This window comes from Gadus macrocephalus, chromosome 18 (assembly GCF_031168955.1).
Source record: "Gadus macrocephalus chromosome 18, ASM3116895v1".
NCBI classification, from domain to species: Eukaryota; Metazoa; Chordata; class Actinopteri; order Gadiformes; family Gadidae; genus Gadus; species Gadus macrocephalus.
This window is the reverse complement of record NC_082399.1, coordinates 9,712,365-9,728,294: the sequence shown is the minus strand read 5'-3', so window position 1 is coordinate 9,728,294 and position 15,930 is coordinate 9,712,365. Positions and strand designations below refer to the sequence as shown.

Here is a 15,930-nt window from a genome sequence, read left to right as displayed (position 1 = left end):
GCGACAAGAACTGGACCAGGTACCTTAGAGGGAGGAGAATCATCTGGGTTTACTATGTCAACAAACATGTGGCTTGCTATGGAGGAAAACAGATCAAATTCTGAAGTGTCTGTTGTACCAGAGTGTTACGTATGAGGCAATAATCAGTATAATCTAAGAAACCCCATTACATTAACCCTATAGTATGGAAAGTAATTCTCATAGAATCCTTTACATCTATAATGAAAAGTTAGGGAACTGTATTTGTCATGACTTTGGATCGATTGTGAATGGAAGAAATTGTCAGAGATATTTACATTTAATGATTCACATACCGGAGGTTACTGTAGTTTTCTGCTGGAAGCTTCTTTAATACAATTCTTAATTGTTCCACTTTATCTGCTGTTTCTTTTTCCCTGGGTAGAAAAGAAACATGATGCATAGTTAGGCTAACATTAACGCATCACGTGAGCAATCGTGAGAATATACGAAGGAAGGGGCAATACCCACCCTGCAGCTTTAAACCAATCGGTGTAAAGTTCAAAAGTCATGAGTGGTTCAGGAAGTTCTCTGAGGTAACACTTCAATGCTCCTGCAACAACACAACAAAGCAAATATATCAACATAGAGTACTGATCCAGGGACTTTATGTATTGTACAATCTCCTTCTGTTTCATAATCCACATTGCGACGGTCTAATGTTGTCCAAACAAACATTTATGGTTGCTGAATAATGGACAACGAACATCATTTGCCATTTATCCAAATCGACAAATCCAAGTGTATTCCTTTTAGAAACATGAGCAGGTAGGGGCAAGGGGCTCTGGCTCACTGAGGCCACAGGTAAAGGGCAGACATAAGGGTTCGAACCGAGGACTTTTCAGCTGGGAGTCGAACACAGCTGGCCAATGACTCGAGTATCCTGCACATAGCTGGGTTTCCCGTTTACAAACATGGGGAGAAACGTGATGTGTCATTCTAATATCACTGACTCCATGACCATGATTTGACTGCGCAAATAAATAACAGAATTGTCCCTGTTGTAATACTAAGAAAGAGAAGAAGGCTTCCTTTAGTGAACTGGGAACTTACTATAAACCTTCATTCATTATTGAACCTGCATGGGACTTTTTAAACGTATCGCGTACTCTTTGAATCAACGATAATAATCCCTATGGGAGAATATGGTTTGTGGCAAGATTTGGCAGGTGGCATCACATAAATCCTTCTACACCGATTACAGAAATAAATAGTTCAGGACTAATGGGCTAACATAACCAGATCCTGATGTTATTCCTAAATATGAATGGATATTGGATAGGCTATGTCCAAATGGCCAACTATTGTACGGCCCGTTATGTGATGTATTAGCTAACATGTGTCTAGCATAGAAAAGTCTGGAGCATCTACTAAAGAAAATCTATGTACAGACAAATCATCAACATTACGAACCAAATCCGCCCTTTTAAAGAATTATCTGTCTGCGATCCATCTCTGTCTTGTTTTTTTCCAAGGGATTGAACCCCACGGTATGCAATTCTTTTTTTATATCCCTGGCTTTTGGGATAAGCGCAGTTAACCGCACCAAAGATCCTTGCCCAGAAACCTGTCAATAGGGGCTTATAGGTCTCCCCGGCTAACCCATGGCCAAAAATATAGCCCCTATATGTACACTGGGATTGTTTCTGCTTGTGCTCCCCTTCTCCTGACCTGCGACAGCATGTGGGTCACTGCTGAATTCCTCGTGGTCCACCGTGCCTTGATTCAAACAACCCTTCAGTTTCTTCAGCACTGAGGCGGCTGCAGCCAGCCGAAACAGACCCTGCAGACAGAGAGAGAGAGGGAGAGAGAGAGAGAGAGAGAGAGAGAGAGAGAGAGAGAGAGAGAGAGAGAGAGAGAGAGAGAGAGAGAGAGAGAGAGAGAGAGAGAGAGAGAGAGAGAGAGAGAGAGAGAGAGAGAGAAAGAGGTAAGACCATGATTTGTAGGTTGAGATGAAAAGATTGAAGCAGAGTTTAAGTGAGATTTTAGATCGATTTTCATTCCAACTGAAACAAACCTAGCAAATGGAATTTTAACTCACAACCCCGCCCCCGCACAGACCCTTACAACCTATCGTTAATGTTTCCATTCCAAACAAGTGCAACACTGTTTTTGAGCTGCTTCAATGTTCCTTGCTGGACAGCCCTTTGGAGTGAATTGTGAGGCTTTTAAGGGTGATTTATCAAGCAATCAACGTAAGAAATCCACCCTTTGCTAATATGGGAGAGTTACACCCTCGGTTCTACTGGTCGTATCCCAGCCCAGAGTCAGGACCATGTGAGGGACTACACTGAGGACCAGTACCTCCTCCTTCATGCCGGTCCTCAGCAGCATGTGGACGCACTCCTGGATTGGCGAGGCGATCTCCCGGGGGCCGGCGGCCAGGTGGGAGAGGAGCGGCTCCCCGAACACCTTCTTGTTAGACACCATCTGCAGAGGATCTGCATGTATACACACACACACACACACACACACACACACACACACACACACACACACACACACACACACACACACACACACACACACACACACACACACACACACACACACACACAGACATGCATACACAGACACACACAGACATGCATACACAGACACACACACACACACACACACACACACACACACACACACATGCACACACATAAACACACACACACACACACACACACACACACACACACACGCACAAACACCAACAGAACACAAATATGTTCATACTGAAATGTCCCCACAAAGACACACACACACACAAACATGACATTATGATACTCAAGTTCATTGAGCTATAGATCTTTAACAGACTATAAACTATACCTTTGTGGCTATGGTTATCTTTGAGCTCCTTGATGTTTTGTGCTAGGAACTCGTGGGAACTTTTGTGGTAAGCTGCCTGTAGCTCCAACAGCTGAATCAGACGTCAAAAATGCAGAATTAGTAGCAGGTGTTGCAACAACTGCAATCAAATAGTTACAAGTATAATAGCTTCATATAATGTCTTCCTAAATAAGATAACAGACTGATAAAGTGTAAACCATTTCTGATAGTGCTGGGTAACATGGGTTTGTATTGTATTTCTCTTCTTCTACAATGGATAAAACTAAGCACTGAGCACAATTTGATATTGTGTACAACCAAAAATAGACCAGACACCACATCTTGCGAAACCAACTCACGCTGATGAAGTAGTTAGCATAGTCGTCCTCTTTAGCTGCAAAGTGATACAAGTCGGCGGAGTACTCGTCCTTAACACACAGAAGAACAACCTTAAAAAATAGAATTTAACCTGATATACCTGTTATACAATGGTCATGATTTATGGATTGGTTTCATTTCCACAATTAAATCAAATAAACATACTAATCTCTGTAGGCATCTATGCCCAAGATTCCTAACTACTCAATAAAAACGTATATGGGGAAATAGTTGATTCGATGCACTCAACTCAAGCGTGCAAGTCACGCTGTATTTTGTTGAAGCTGGTTAAAGTGATAACTGCTCTTACTTTAATGTTGTCCAACTTCCTCCAGGCCTCCTCCACTTCCTCCCTCAGTCCTTCCTGCTTCGCTTGAGGGCCGCTGCTGGTCTGACACCTGAACACACACACATGTACACACGCACAAATGCATGTTCATACGGACAGAGACAAATACAGAGACCAAGACCGAGGCACAGATACACACACACACACACACACACACACACACACACACTCACACACACACACACACACACACACACACACACACACACACACACACACACACACACACACACACACACACACACACACACACACACACACACACAGCCATTGCAGTTAGCTGCTATGTACTTGGGTCAAAATATATATACGTTAACAATACGTGTTAACCCAACATACTTGTGACGTGCATTTTGCCAATCTGTCGTCAGTTTGGCAAACTGTTTCTTGTTCCTAAGAATCTCTGGCAAATCCTCCTGAGGATGAACAAATTAGTGACCTCTTGAGTATTTTAAAACATTAAATGTTAGGAGTGAAAATTATCTCTTGACGGCCTACGGTAAGCATTGTGAGGCATTCTTACATCACTGAGTTTATTGAGTGGCTCCAGAACCTCTTTCTCCACTTTCATCTCAAAGTCGGCCCGTATGTTGGCCAACATCTTCTCAATGAAGCAGCACATTTCCAAAACTCTCCTGATACACACATGAAGAGCAATATACACATAGACTCATAGATAGGGAGATATATAGATAGATTCATAAGAGGAGAGATATATAGATAGAATCATAGATGGATGGATGGATGGATGGATGGATGGATGGATGGATGGATGGATGGATGGATGGATGGATGGATGGATGGATGGATGGATGGATGGATGGATGGATGGATGGATGGAGATACCTCATAGACGACTCTGCATCAAAGTCTTTCAGGCTCTCTGCCATGCTGACAGAAAGCATCATTAATGGCAGCTTTTTCTGTAAATACAGAGAGAGAGAGAGAGAGAGAGAGAGAGAGAGAGAGAGAGAGAGAGAGAGAGAATGGGAGAGAAACTATGATGTGATATGCAACAAAAAAAGATGAGATAGAAGTAGAGAGTGAAGGACTGTTGAGTCTTGGAGGGAGAGGGAGGAAGCTTTCCTCTCTGCACAGGTGAGTCATAGTCAAATCCGTGTGAGGGCAAAAACGTGCAGGTTTCACTACCAGGGCTTTGATGGTACACAAGCGGGAGGGCCAACCCAGTGAGGACACCCCCAACCCAGCTCAGCTTTGTCTTTCACCTACTTGCAAGGCATTGGCAGAAATATCTCATTGATTTGTTCATTTATTTCTTCTTTGATTTGCTATATTGGTGTTGCTCATTTTTGTTTGATTGAGAATACATAGCTAACTTTGAACTCTGAATGAAGGAAATTATGTTATATTAGTTTAATCTTAAGCTGTGTCCTCGCATTCTGAACATGTATCTATGTCACGTCAAGTCATATAACAGGTACAATCAGAACTTCAGTACAGATGAGTTCAGGTGATTACAGTACAGGTGAGTGGTCAGATAAGTACAGTACAGGTGAGTCTATAGGTTAGTACAGCACAGATAAGTACAGTACAGGTAAGTACAGTACAGGTGAGTAAAATACAGGTAAGTATAGTACTGGTGAGTGTACAGGTAAGTACAGCACAGGTTAGGATAGTACTGGTGAGTGTACCGTTGAGTACAGTAACGGTGAGTGCCGTACAAGTGAGTGTCATACCATGCGTTTCTCAGCCTCAAGGCCGGTGGGACTCTGTAAGCAGCCGTGGAGTTTCTTATGAAGGACCTGACATGCTTTCTTGGCCGGCTCCACCCGCTGCTCCACCTGCAGCCAATCAGGGAAATACACTCAATTGACCAATAGAAAATGATGTCATGGTCACTCAATAATGTCATGGGGCAGCACCTGAAACAGCGCCACTAACGATTCAAATTGCACATTGATTAAACTCAATGCAAAAAAAGTATGTTAAACAACAGGTATATGCAATGTTATGGGAGATATTAAACTAAATCTGTCAACAAAGTAGTACGGTATTAGTTGTATTCATTAGCAAAGTGATGTGGAATGCGAGAAATAAAGGTAATGGAAATTGGGAGCTATATAAAACAATGGACAATATCAAGTAGTCCTCAACATAAGTATATGCATTAAAAAATTAAGTATAGGGAAATCTTTCTCTCACCACAACCAGAATTTCAGGAAGAAGGTCTGTGGCATCTTGTGACCTGTTGATATTCAAATCATTAGGGGTATACGAACATTTACGACATGTGCAGAGCTATGTCATGTGTGTGTCTGTGTGTGTGTGTGTGTGTGTGTGTGTGTGTGTGTGTGTGTGTGTGTGTGTGTGTGTGTGTGTGTGTGTGTGTGGATGAAAGACACGAAGTATACGGCACGAGATCGGATGACTCAAAACCAATAGTATGAGGGGATCCCATCATCTTTGAAACACTATATACTTCCTTTTTTTTCAAATCAGTCTCGTTTCACTTTTCCCCATGCCTCCTGTTATTTCAATGTTCAGTCTAGCAGTAAAACACAAATGTTCTATGAGTAGCCTGTCAACACGCTGGTTGTTTTGTCTTTTGTGTCTTTATGAACATTGTGTGTTTAGATATGTGTGTGTGTGTGTGTGTGTGTGTGTGTGTGTGTGTGTGTGTGTGTGTGTGTGTGTGTGTGTGTGTGTGTGCGTGCGTGTGTGTGTGTGAAACGCAGTTACATTACACCAGCATAGTTGTGTGCATGTATACACACACACACACACACACACACAACTACGTTGTGTAATGTTACTGCGTTTCTTTGTCCAAATAAACAAACTTATTTTGAGTGAAATGAAAGTGATAAGAAGGAAGCGTGCCAAATGGATGCTGTGCTCTTGCAGATGCAGGATTCTGGCATATGAGTCAATGATGCCTACCAAACCACACTTCACACGACATGCACTGAGCTTGGCTTCATGAGCTTCGCGCCTCAAAGTCGTTCATACTCTCCATGCTCAAAAAGTATTTTCGATTTTTTGATGAACTCACAGACCGTGAACACAGACACACCTCCAAGAACAACAGTAATGCTTTAGTCAAATACAATTTTAAAAGGTCACCGACAATTATAGTTAATGAGCCAAGTAGAACAAAATGTATATGAACAAAGGTAAAATCTAGAGAGACATAATTTCAAAGAAATGATACTTTATGACATTAAATATCTTGAAATAGTGTCGAACAACCTGAATCCAGACGAACTCATGATGATGGTTTATACATTTAAATGAATTATAACTAGTGTGTAGCTGTAGTGATCGTACTGTACCTCCCACCGGAGCCCAGCTGCTTCAGTATATTTAGCATACTTGCAGTTGACCCAAAACCACCAACTGCCTGGTCGTTTCTCTCTCTCTCTCCCTCTCCTTCCCTCTGCCACCGGCGGTAAAATGGGCTTCAAAATGTCCTCCACCGCGGGGCCCAGACAACCTACTAATGCATCAGAAAGGCGTAGGAGCAGGTCGTCTGCTTTGGGGTCTTGGCCTGGGCACCGAGCGTTTTGCTTTGAAATCCCCTGTAACTTTTTAAAACGCTTTTCTGTGGTCTCAGAAGTGCACTCATGCCTCCACTAGCACGCCGGAATCAGACAGAATGAGGAAGTTTCAACAGATGAGATACATCAGCTAGAGCAGGGGGGGGGGGGTGAGAGAGAGAGAGAGAGAGAGAGAGAGAGAGAGAGAGAGAGAGAGAGAGAGAGAGAGAGAGAGACAGAGAGAGAGAGAGAGAGAGAGAGAGTGAGAGAGAGAGAGAGACAGAGAGAGAAGAGAGAGAGAGAGAGAGACAGAGAGAGAGAGAGACAGAGAGACAGAGAGAGAGAGAGAGAGAGAGAGAGAGAGAGAGAGAGAGAGAGAGAGAGAGAGAGAGAGAGAGAGAGAGAGACAGAGAGAGAGAGACAGAGAGAGAGAGAGAGACAGAGACAGAGACAGAGAGAGAGAGAGAGAGAGAGAGAGAGAGAGAGAGAGAGAGAGAGAGAGGGACAGAGACAGAGACAGAGAGAGAGAGAGAGAGAGAGAGAGAGAGACAGAGATTTCATATGCAATGGCTGCATAGCTTTGCTGTTCAATGTGGAAGTAAGCACACATCTAAAGTTAGGATAGGCATACTTATAAAGCATCAATGGGTAGCAAGGCTTGTTAGGTTGAACAATAGAACATTGAGCTTGTCGTTATTACTGCAATTCCTGAAAACCGTGCAGTTAGTAACCTTGGGGTGATTTCAAAAGATGAACCAAAATACATGATTCTTTACTTGTCTCTTTACTACAGCAAGGGTTGCTTTGGCACTGCACTACCCTATGCTTGAAACTGTGGGGCTAAAAGTTAGTGATGATTGTGTCCACAGATGTTGTGCGCTTCAAGAGCGTGTTTTCGAGAAAAACTCCTACAACGCCGTCTCTGTGAGTGTCTCTCTGCAAGAGAATAAGATGGATGTGAACATCTAAAAGAGGAAACGAATCTGTGCTCTTTGGGGCCAGAGGGCTGTTGCTGCTGATAGTTGATGAACAATTGGCTGTGTTAATAATGAGGCGATAGCATGATGACGGCTATACTGAACGAGAGTTTTACTTCTTTTAAACAAGCGACCAAAAATACCTCTGTTAGTTGGCCTGTGGTCGACGTGTTAGCATGCATTTTATAATAGGTTTGCTATGGGGCTGCTCTTATGCTATACTACTAAATTAATCTTTGAACTTCACCTGCATGGCACGACTGGGTCTGGCATGCTGGTACGTTTGTGCTGTGCTATCCACAGACACCACTGTTTACTTTTGACTCAGTGCTGCACTCAAGTGGTAAAGGGGAAACGTGCAATAGAAAAAACTCTCCTGATACACACATGAAGAGCAATATACACATAGACTCATAGATAGGGAGATATATAGATAGATTCATAAGAGGAGAGATATATAGATAGAATCATAGATGGATGGATGGATGGATGGATGGATGGATGGATGGATGGATGGATGGATGGAGATACCTCATAGACGACTCTGCATCAAAGTCTTTCAGGCTCTCTGCCATGCTGACAGAAAGCATCATTAATGGCAGCTTTTTCTGTAAATACAGAGAGAGAGAGAGAGAGAGAGAGAGAGAGAGAGAGAGAGAGAGAGAGAGAGAGTTGTTGCTGCTGATAGTTGATGAACAATTGGCTGTGTTAATAATGAGGCGATAGCATGATGACGGCTATACTGAACGAGAGTTTTACTTCTTTTAAACAAGCGACCAAAAATACCTCTGTTAGTTGGCCTGTGGTCGACGTGTTAGCATGCATTTTATAATAGGTTTGCTATGGGGCTGCTCTTATGCTATACTACTAAATTAATCTTTGAACTTCACCTGCATGGCACGACTGGGTCTGGCATGCTGGTACGTTTGTGCTGTGCTATCCACAGACACCACTGTTTACTTTTGACTCAGTGCTGCACTCAAGTGGTAAAGGGGAAACGTGCAATAGAAAAGACGCACAAAATGACTCACGACAGTTAAAGAATAACTAACAAGCTCACTCACTGCTGTGTAGATGTGATATATCACCGTCTGCAAACCTGCTCTATTGTGTCATTCCTTGAGACTTTCTATTATAGGTTTTGTTAATATTTATTTTATAAGATGCTTACATTTTTACATGATCCCAAAAAACGTAACCGCATTGTGGCCATCATCAAGTGCATCTTAATGATCAATTATGGTCAATAACTTTTTTATAGAACTCAATACAGAGGCGTAATTTAGAGCAGGCCTAACTATTCAATGCTTCAAGTGGTGTTAAATAGAGAAAAAACATAATTCACATATGCACAAATGCCTAATGTTAACAGTAACAGTACTTCGTTTGGTGCTCTCACCAAACTATCCTCCCATTTTTCACGCGTAATTGTTCGGTCCGTCAGTTCGCAGCATGTCGCACTGTGAGTAGTGCAGCGGGGGACAGTAAGTTCACGTACTAATAGATCTTACAAATGCTGCTTGTGCTCTGGGCCTTTTAGCGATCTTTGGCCCCTGGACACCAGTTGCCCATATAGTTAATCCGTCCTATCCCGGGCTAAATGGTAAATGGGTAATTCCATCATCATTTTATGTGCGCTATAAAAACTCAATAAGAATTGTCCAAACCATCATAGGCCTTACAGACCTTACATTATCAAAGATAAAAAACAAAAAAAAACAAAGACAGTAATGTATCTATCAATGTATTTATTTAAATCAAAATGTATAACATGAAAAAAAAAAATTAACAAGTAATTTCAGTCTCGGAGAGATTTAAAAACACTGTGGCTATTTTTGTACACTGTATGGTTTTACCAATATACTAATGAAGAGCTTATTCTTTCAGCAATTTCCACGAGAGAACATGGCTTTCCTCTTCAGGGCTTTCCAGATAAACGTCTATAGATATATATAGTCTGACCATGGCATTTGGCTACCCGAGAGAGACAGTGAGTTGGTCTTCAGTAAACGTTCCAAGGCGTCGATGCCCCTGGTCCAGTCTGTTGAAGAAGACGAGGCCAAGGAGAAACAAAGGTCGAAACGAAGGTCACGAAGGCATTTCAGACAGGAGCGGCTTCTTTTGCAGTTTTTTGATTTTCCATTGAAATAATAACTACCCAAATTAAAAAGTATGTTGTCTTATGTGTAAATTATGTTAATTTTGGCCGCAATATCAAACGATTCAGGACAATTTGGGGATGCGAAATGAAGTGCTCCTACTATGTACCCTTCCATAGGATCTGGATGTCTTGTGAGGGTTTGTTGGTGTTTACATGGGATGGTGATCACAACATTAATAGTCAAGGACAAGCAGCAGTGGCCCAGCTATGAGCCATTAAACGCCTTTAGGAACCGGTCTGCTGCTCAGTTACCAACGCGGTAGTTGGGATCCACTAACATCACCCTTTGGAGCCAAAATAGCCAACATGTGACGTTCGCACCAAAGGGCATGTGCAAAAAGGGAGGTGGTGGTGGTGATGGTGACAGACTAAGGCCCAATCCCATTTCTACCCCTACCCCCTTCAAAACAAGGGGGAGGGGTAAGGGATAGAAATGGGATTGGGCCTAAACATTTCAAAAGATGAGATAGACTTGCATGCATCCAACTCTGCTACAGCACACTGTGCTTTAAGAAAGACGCGTGCCACCTTGGATGGAATAAGCCAAGAAATACCAAACACCTCTATACATGTATCCACCATATCCCTATCCCTTATCCCCCAGAACAGACGGGAGGGGCTACAAAAGCTCTTCACCCGTCACCCAAGGGTCATCCGACCATGCAGCGGACCACGTATAAAAAAAAGAATAGGGAAAAAGGAAATGCGATGGATCGAAAGGAATGGAAGAATTCCAGCAGCTTTAAGAATGGGTGACCCTGGTGAGCGAGGACGGCGAGCAAGGAACGCCACAAGCCCCTGGAACACCTGCCATCGTCGTCTCTCAACATTCTGAGCGACCGTTATTTTAAAATAGAAAAAACCCAAAAGGAAAAAAGTAACAAAAGAAAAGGCATCCCAGGTGTTCCATTTCTCTCCATCTCCATTTGACCCATCCCTCCCTTCAATCCCCCCGGTCCGCTTTGCATTGCCTGGGAGGCTCAACTTTCATCTCCCTGGTTGATATATATTTTTGGGGGAGGGACAGGACAACCTGAGCAGACACCACCCCTTGTATTGGTACACCATCTCCGATCTCTCTCTTCCTCTCCCTTCCCTCCGTCCCTCTCTCTTCCTTTCCTCCGTCTCTCTCTTCCTTCCCTCCGTCCCCCTCTCTCCCTTCCCTCCGTCCCTCTCCCTTCCCTCCCCCTCTCCCTTCCCTCCGTCCCTCTCCCTCTCCCTTCCCTCCGTCCCTCTCCCTCTCCCTTCGTCCCTCTCAGCCGGCTGTTCCTGTCAATTCTTGATGTGTCCCGGGGTTAGCGCTTCGCCTTCGACTCGTCTGTATCTGTTTTGGACCAAAACAGAAAGAGAGAGAAAGTAAGACATGCAATTAATAACAGTGTATAACAGAATGCAACATACAATGTTCAGAGTCGACTAAAATATGCATTTCAATATATCTACCCATAAGAGCCTCTTTGTACATTGCCAAAAAAAAAAGAACAACTTTGTAAACAAACCATGGAGGTCTGTGCCTTTGTTATAGGTTAAAAAAAGAGACTCCAGACTTTAGAGTAACTCTGATGGTCGAGTCTCTTTAAAAAGCATATAACAATTAATTTAAAAGTTAAACAGAGGTTATGGATATAGCATAACCCACCCACTCTGTGACCTGTATCCCACAGCAACAGCAGGCGACACCACCCCCTCACCTTTCTTAAGCTCGTCACGTTTCTTGGCGGCGTCCTCCCTCTGTTTCTTGATGATGGCTAGGCGGGCCAGGTCGGCCCTGGCCTGCTCCGTCTTCCCCTCCAGGTGGAGCTTCATGTAGCGCTCCTTCGCCTTCTGCTTCTCAATCTCCTCTCTGAAAAGGGAGGGCCACGTGGATGCAGAGGCACACACAGGAACGTTATTAAGAAAACGGCTTACGCACTCCTTAATATGCATCGTCCGTATGATCGGAATAATAAAGTAGTACTTATAGGCAAGTGAGCGTGTGTGAAAGTGTGTGCTCCTACCGTTCCCTGCGTGTGAGCTCTTTCGGAGCTTCAATGTCGATTTCCGTAACCTTCTTGTTCTTTTGGGAAATGCGGTTGGGGTTCTCGATCTCTATGAGTCCTTCCACGCCGCTCTTCTTCTTTGACTGTCAGAACGAGTTAATATAAAGCAATGTAAATTGAAAGTTTTACCCACTCTTAATGGAAGTTGCTATGATGATAGAAAACGTTTATTTTCCATTGGTGACAGTGAATGGTTGGTTGGTAGTCAGATTTGTAATACCCATGCGCTTCTTATACAACTAAGCAGCCACAGTAATACAGATAATCTATACAACTACAACAGTATGGCAAAATATTCAGTATAAACCAACTAATTGAACAATCTAGAGATTACATTCTGACTATAGATCGTTCCATGTGGTTAAATAACACCGTACAAACACAAGCCCCTTGCCGCAAAACTTACGAGGTCCTCGTCGCTGCTGCTATCCTCGTCCGACCCGGCAGATTCCTCCTTCTCGGCTCCGCCATTTGCCTCCTACAGTACCCCAAAAACACGAGTCAACAACAGACCTGATGATGTTTCAACATGCAATGCGTCAAATTTGTGCATTTTTGATTGACTCACCAACTCTCTCTGTACTCGCATTTGTCGGTCAATCTCTTCAGGGTTGCTAAACTGTTTTCCCCGGCCCTTGTGGCCCTTTCTTCCTGCAACACAGAACACGATAACAGTTGGGAGGTGAGTCACAAATGACGTTCACTGCGCTAGCCAATGTTAGAGAATTCACAAGAGTGGAGACGAGCAGCTGGTGCGCCGCAATGTGTTCGATGACCGAGTCAATCAGTGATCTACGTTTGGGTTTACAATCGTTTTCTTGCATTCCCGACTCAGACACCACTGACATCCCGTTGGATCACTTGTCTCTACCCGAATTTTTGACGGTGCGGCCTCTGTAGTCCACATGGTGCTTCTGGATGTGGTAATACAGCTGTTCATGCACATGCCAAATATATTTTCATAATGTCTAACAGACGCCAGCGCATAACTCTCTGACATGTAAGTAACGGGAGAGTTATTCAGCCAATAGTGATTGCAACACTTTTATAGTGACTCACTTGCCGGTTAGCTAGCTAACAGGTTTAGCTTAGCTGCTAGCTCACCAAGAACCTAGCACGTCAATGTTTTTCCAAAGTATTGTTGGCAAATACTTACCGCCTCGTGGCATGTCTACAATCAGATCTTGACTTTCTAAATAGTGGAACGGGTTTTTGCGGTCCACTGACGATCGCTAACGTATTTTCGGAAGAAAGACAAGAGAGTGCCGCCTTCGTGTCTCCCGCTGCCAGTAGCCTTCAGCCGTCGCTTCCGGAGAGATCGGTGACGCCAGCGCCGTGGGACAATATTCAGCCAATAGAAGCACGATGTATATTTTTGGGATAAATAAATGTACTCGACCTTTGGTGAAATAAACAGATACACGATAACTCACAAGCTTGTTGCAACATCTACAAAAGAAAATAACAGTCCGGTTTCGATTAGGCTACGGGTGATTTCATATAGACCACTTACAATAGTCCTCAACATCCGAAACACACATACACTGGGTAAAGCATGCCAACATAAACCGGTGTCGTAATAAAAAAACGTTTTCCTGGATGAACTATGATATGTTAACCATCCAGAGAATTCAAAGCAGACGTTGTGAGGAATAAACAAATAAGCAATGTTGCATCATAAAATGTTGAATCACCACGTTAGAATGTATGATTGTTGCCCACCAAACCCATGCAAAAATATTATTTCAACGCAATGAATGTTCAAAAAGTACAAACCAAAGATCTGTTGAATACGTTTGGGGCTAGGGTTAACCCCAACTCTATTTCTTTATTAAAGTGGAAAATAAATATGAAACATATCTTTGAATGCAATCAGCGACATTGACTATACAGTAATAAAAGTAATAGAAGGCAAATCTAGAGATTCGAGAACTCACAGGACATTCCAGATGCCCCTTTGTCACGATGGCTCATTGTTAACTATCTCCACCAAGTAAAAATATGGCTTTATATAAACCTCACCAATGAATCATATAAACTTGAAAGCAAACTGGTTCCTAAATGCTGTTGAACTACATGTTTCTTTTAGATAAACAATACACACAACCATGAACCTTGAACAGATGTCAGTATAGGTTATCCTGACCCAGGATAAAATTGACAATTTCCATTACACTGATCCCGAAACTACTCAAATGTTAGTCAAATGTTGAATAGAGTTGTAATTTCCAAGCCTTCAGATGTTTCATTTTTTCCTCCGCTGGTGGATCTTCATCTCCTCCAACTCCCTCTCCATCAGGTGGGACTCGGCCGTGGTTTCAGACAGCTGGAAACACAGAATAGTGAGGAAGGATAGTGCAGACTACCAGACAAAAGCTGAGCATCCTACCGGTCTCGATTTTTCTAGAAATTATTTTGAAGGAGCTTTGGAAAAAAGTGCCTGCCAATGACCAAATGTTTATTTGATGCTACCCAGCTGCTTCCTGAACCTCTGTTCTATATATAAAGGCAGGGCAAGTACACCTTGCATAGCTGAGATGGAGACTTGCCTATTTAGTGGCATCATTTCTCAATGATGCCTAAAGGTAGCCTGCAGACATTGAGGTTGTTGCATGTGCTTATCTGACTCAAGGGTTGGTCTAAGGTCTTTGCTAAATCCTCACCATGTCTAACAGGAGGTCAATTTTCAGTTTGAGGAGGTTGTTTTCCTCTTCCAGCTGCAGATTCCTCTTCTTTAGCCTCTGCATTTCTTTGCTAGACACAGTTCCGCCAGACTCTGCATACAACATGAGGAAACAGAGCGGGAAAAATAGATATGCAATTCATTATCTCTAGTATTGTATTGACAAGGGTGGGTTACTGGTTGATGATGTGTATGTTATTATCGGTTTGGCCAGATGGATATTCAAAATAGTCATTACCTGAAGTCCACTGCCCCTCTTCAAATTTTAAACTTTGGCCTCCAATGTTCATCACCGGAACCCCATATTCAAGGCCCAATTCCACCTCCCTCGTTGACCGGTCCAACTAAAACCAGAGCGAATTAAAGTCAACACGTTGTCGTCTGCACATTATGTGTTTCTGCAGGAGTCAGGAGTATTCACTTACAGTATGGAGGTTCGATAAGGATGCAGACTTTCGAGGTGGGGTTTTCTTTGGGGTGAATGTATTCCCAAAGAGCGGCATATTCGTCAACGAATTCTTGAATGTCTAAACAGAATAAACGTTACACAATAGCAAGTGGGTTCATTTACTTGAATAACTGAAATAGCGCTAGGCTAACTAACTACAATGCTTTTTTTGCAGAATAAACTAATCATACCTGGAGTTTAATACAAAATGGTGTTTGTCACTGATGGCCTACTTGAAACGTTGTTGAATAATGCTATACAATTACCTCCATTTAGCCCTAGAAATGTGTTTAATGTTTCAAAAAGTGAACATGTCCTCTACAACAGAAAATACATCAACAGCGAAGCACATCCACAACAGCGCATGTGCGACGATGCCATTACTTAAAGTAGAGGCCTTTTACATTTACACGCAGGCAATTAATTCGATGATGTTTTCAAATAGTCATCGCTATACACAATATATAAAATGACTCCACAATTCAGTATTATTCGAGAGTATGCTATGGTTTATTTGCACATATAATGTAAAATGTGTAATACTGTGATCGGAATACCCC

The 15,930-nt window shown here is 42.8% G+C and overlaps 3 protein-coding genes across 6 annotated transcripts in view; all 3 read right to left on the bottom strand.

Annotated features, from left to right (window-relative positions):
* The window catches only part of sh3bp1 (SH3-domain binding protein 1), an 11,521-nt gene extending 4,331 nt beyond the window's left edge, over nt 1-7,190 (bottom strand). The window contains exons 1-14 of the mRNA XM_060036077.1: nt 6,859-7,190; nt 5,729-5,771; nt 5,263-5,367; nt 4,412-4,488; nt 4,089-4,200; nt 3,905-3,981; nt 3,527-3,614; nt 3,198-3,266; nt 2,839-2,929; nt 2,323-2,459; nt 1,690-1,801; nt 490-571; nt 315-395; nt 1-23 (exon numbers count right to left, since the gene is read on the bottom strand). The exon at nt 1-23 is cut by the window's left edge and continues 91 nt beyond it. Of these exons, the coding sequence (XP_059892060.1) occupies nt 1-23; nt 315-395; nt 490-571; nt 1,690-1,801; nt 2,323-2,459; nt 2,839-2,929; nt 3,198-3,266; nt 3,527-3,614; nt 3,905-3,981; nt 4,089-4,200; nt 4,412-4,488; nt 5,263-5,367; nt 5,729-5,771; nt 6,859-6,896 (1,135 nt within the window). The 5' untranslated portion in view covers nt 6,897-7,190. The remainder of the gene's footprint in view (nt 24-314; nt 396-489; nt 572-1,689; nt 1,802-2,322; nt 2,460-2,838; nt 2,930-3,197; nt 3,267-3,526; nt 3,615-3,904; nt 3,982-4,088; nt 4,201-4,411; nt 4,489-5,262; nt 5,368-5,728; nt 5,772-6,858) is intronic.
* A 2,580-nt stretch (nt 7,191-9,770) lies between these two features.
* Nucleotides 9,771-13,556, bottom strand: pdap1a (pdgfa associated protein 1a). Of its 3 annotated transcripts, none has more exons than XR_009522958.1 (8): nt 13,396-13,556; nt 12,808-12,890; nt 12,646-12,717; nt 12,198-12,322; nt 11,892-12,043; nt 11,458-11,524; nt 11,393-11,412; nt 9,771-11,283 (listed from the first exon to the last, which is right to left on the bottom strand). XR_009522958.1 is itself a non-coding variant. In XM_060037101.1 (7 exons), the coding sequence occupies exons 1-6, from the start codon at nt 13,406-13,408 to the stop codon at nt 11,496-11,498; spliced, it is 474 nt and encodes a 157-aa protein (XP_059893084.1). In that variant the 5' UTR covers nt 13,409-13,556; the 3' UTR covers nt 9,771-11,309; nt 11,458-11,495. The 3 variants fall into 3 exon arrangements, 1 of the variants encoding a protein (XP_059893084.1); XR_009522959.1 differs by lacking the exon at nt 11,393-11,412 and adding an exon at nt 11,357-11,376; XM_060037101.1 differs by lacking the exon at nt 11,393-11,412 and having other exon boundaries at nt 9,771-11,309.
* Nucleotides 13,395-15,752, bottom strand: cby1 (chibby homolog 1 (Drosophila)). Of its 2 annotated transcripts, none has more exons than XM_060037103.1 (5): nt 15,637-15,752; nt 15,348-15,449; nt 15,161-15,266; nt 14,903-15,015; nt 13,395-14,565 (listed from the first exon to the last, which is right to left on the bottom strand). In XM_060037103.1, the coding sequence occupies exons 1-5, from the start codon at nt 15,640-15,642 to the stop codon at nt 14,485-14,487; spliced, it is 408 nt and encodes a 135-aa protein (XP_059893086.1). In that variant the 5' UTR covers nt 15,643-15,752; the 3' UTR covers nt 13,395-14,484. The 2 variants fall into 2 exon arrangements, with proteins under 2 accessions (XP_059893086.1, XP_059893087.1); XM_060037104.1 differs by having other exon boundaries at nt 15,562-15,731.
* Nucleotides 15,753-15,930: the final 178 nt, after the last annotated feature.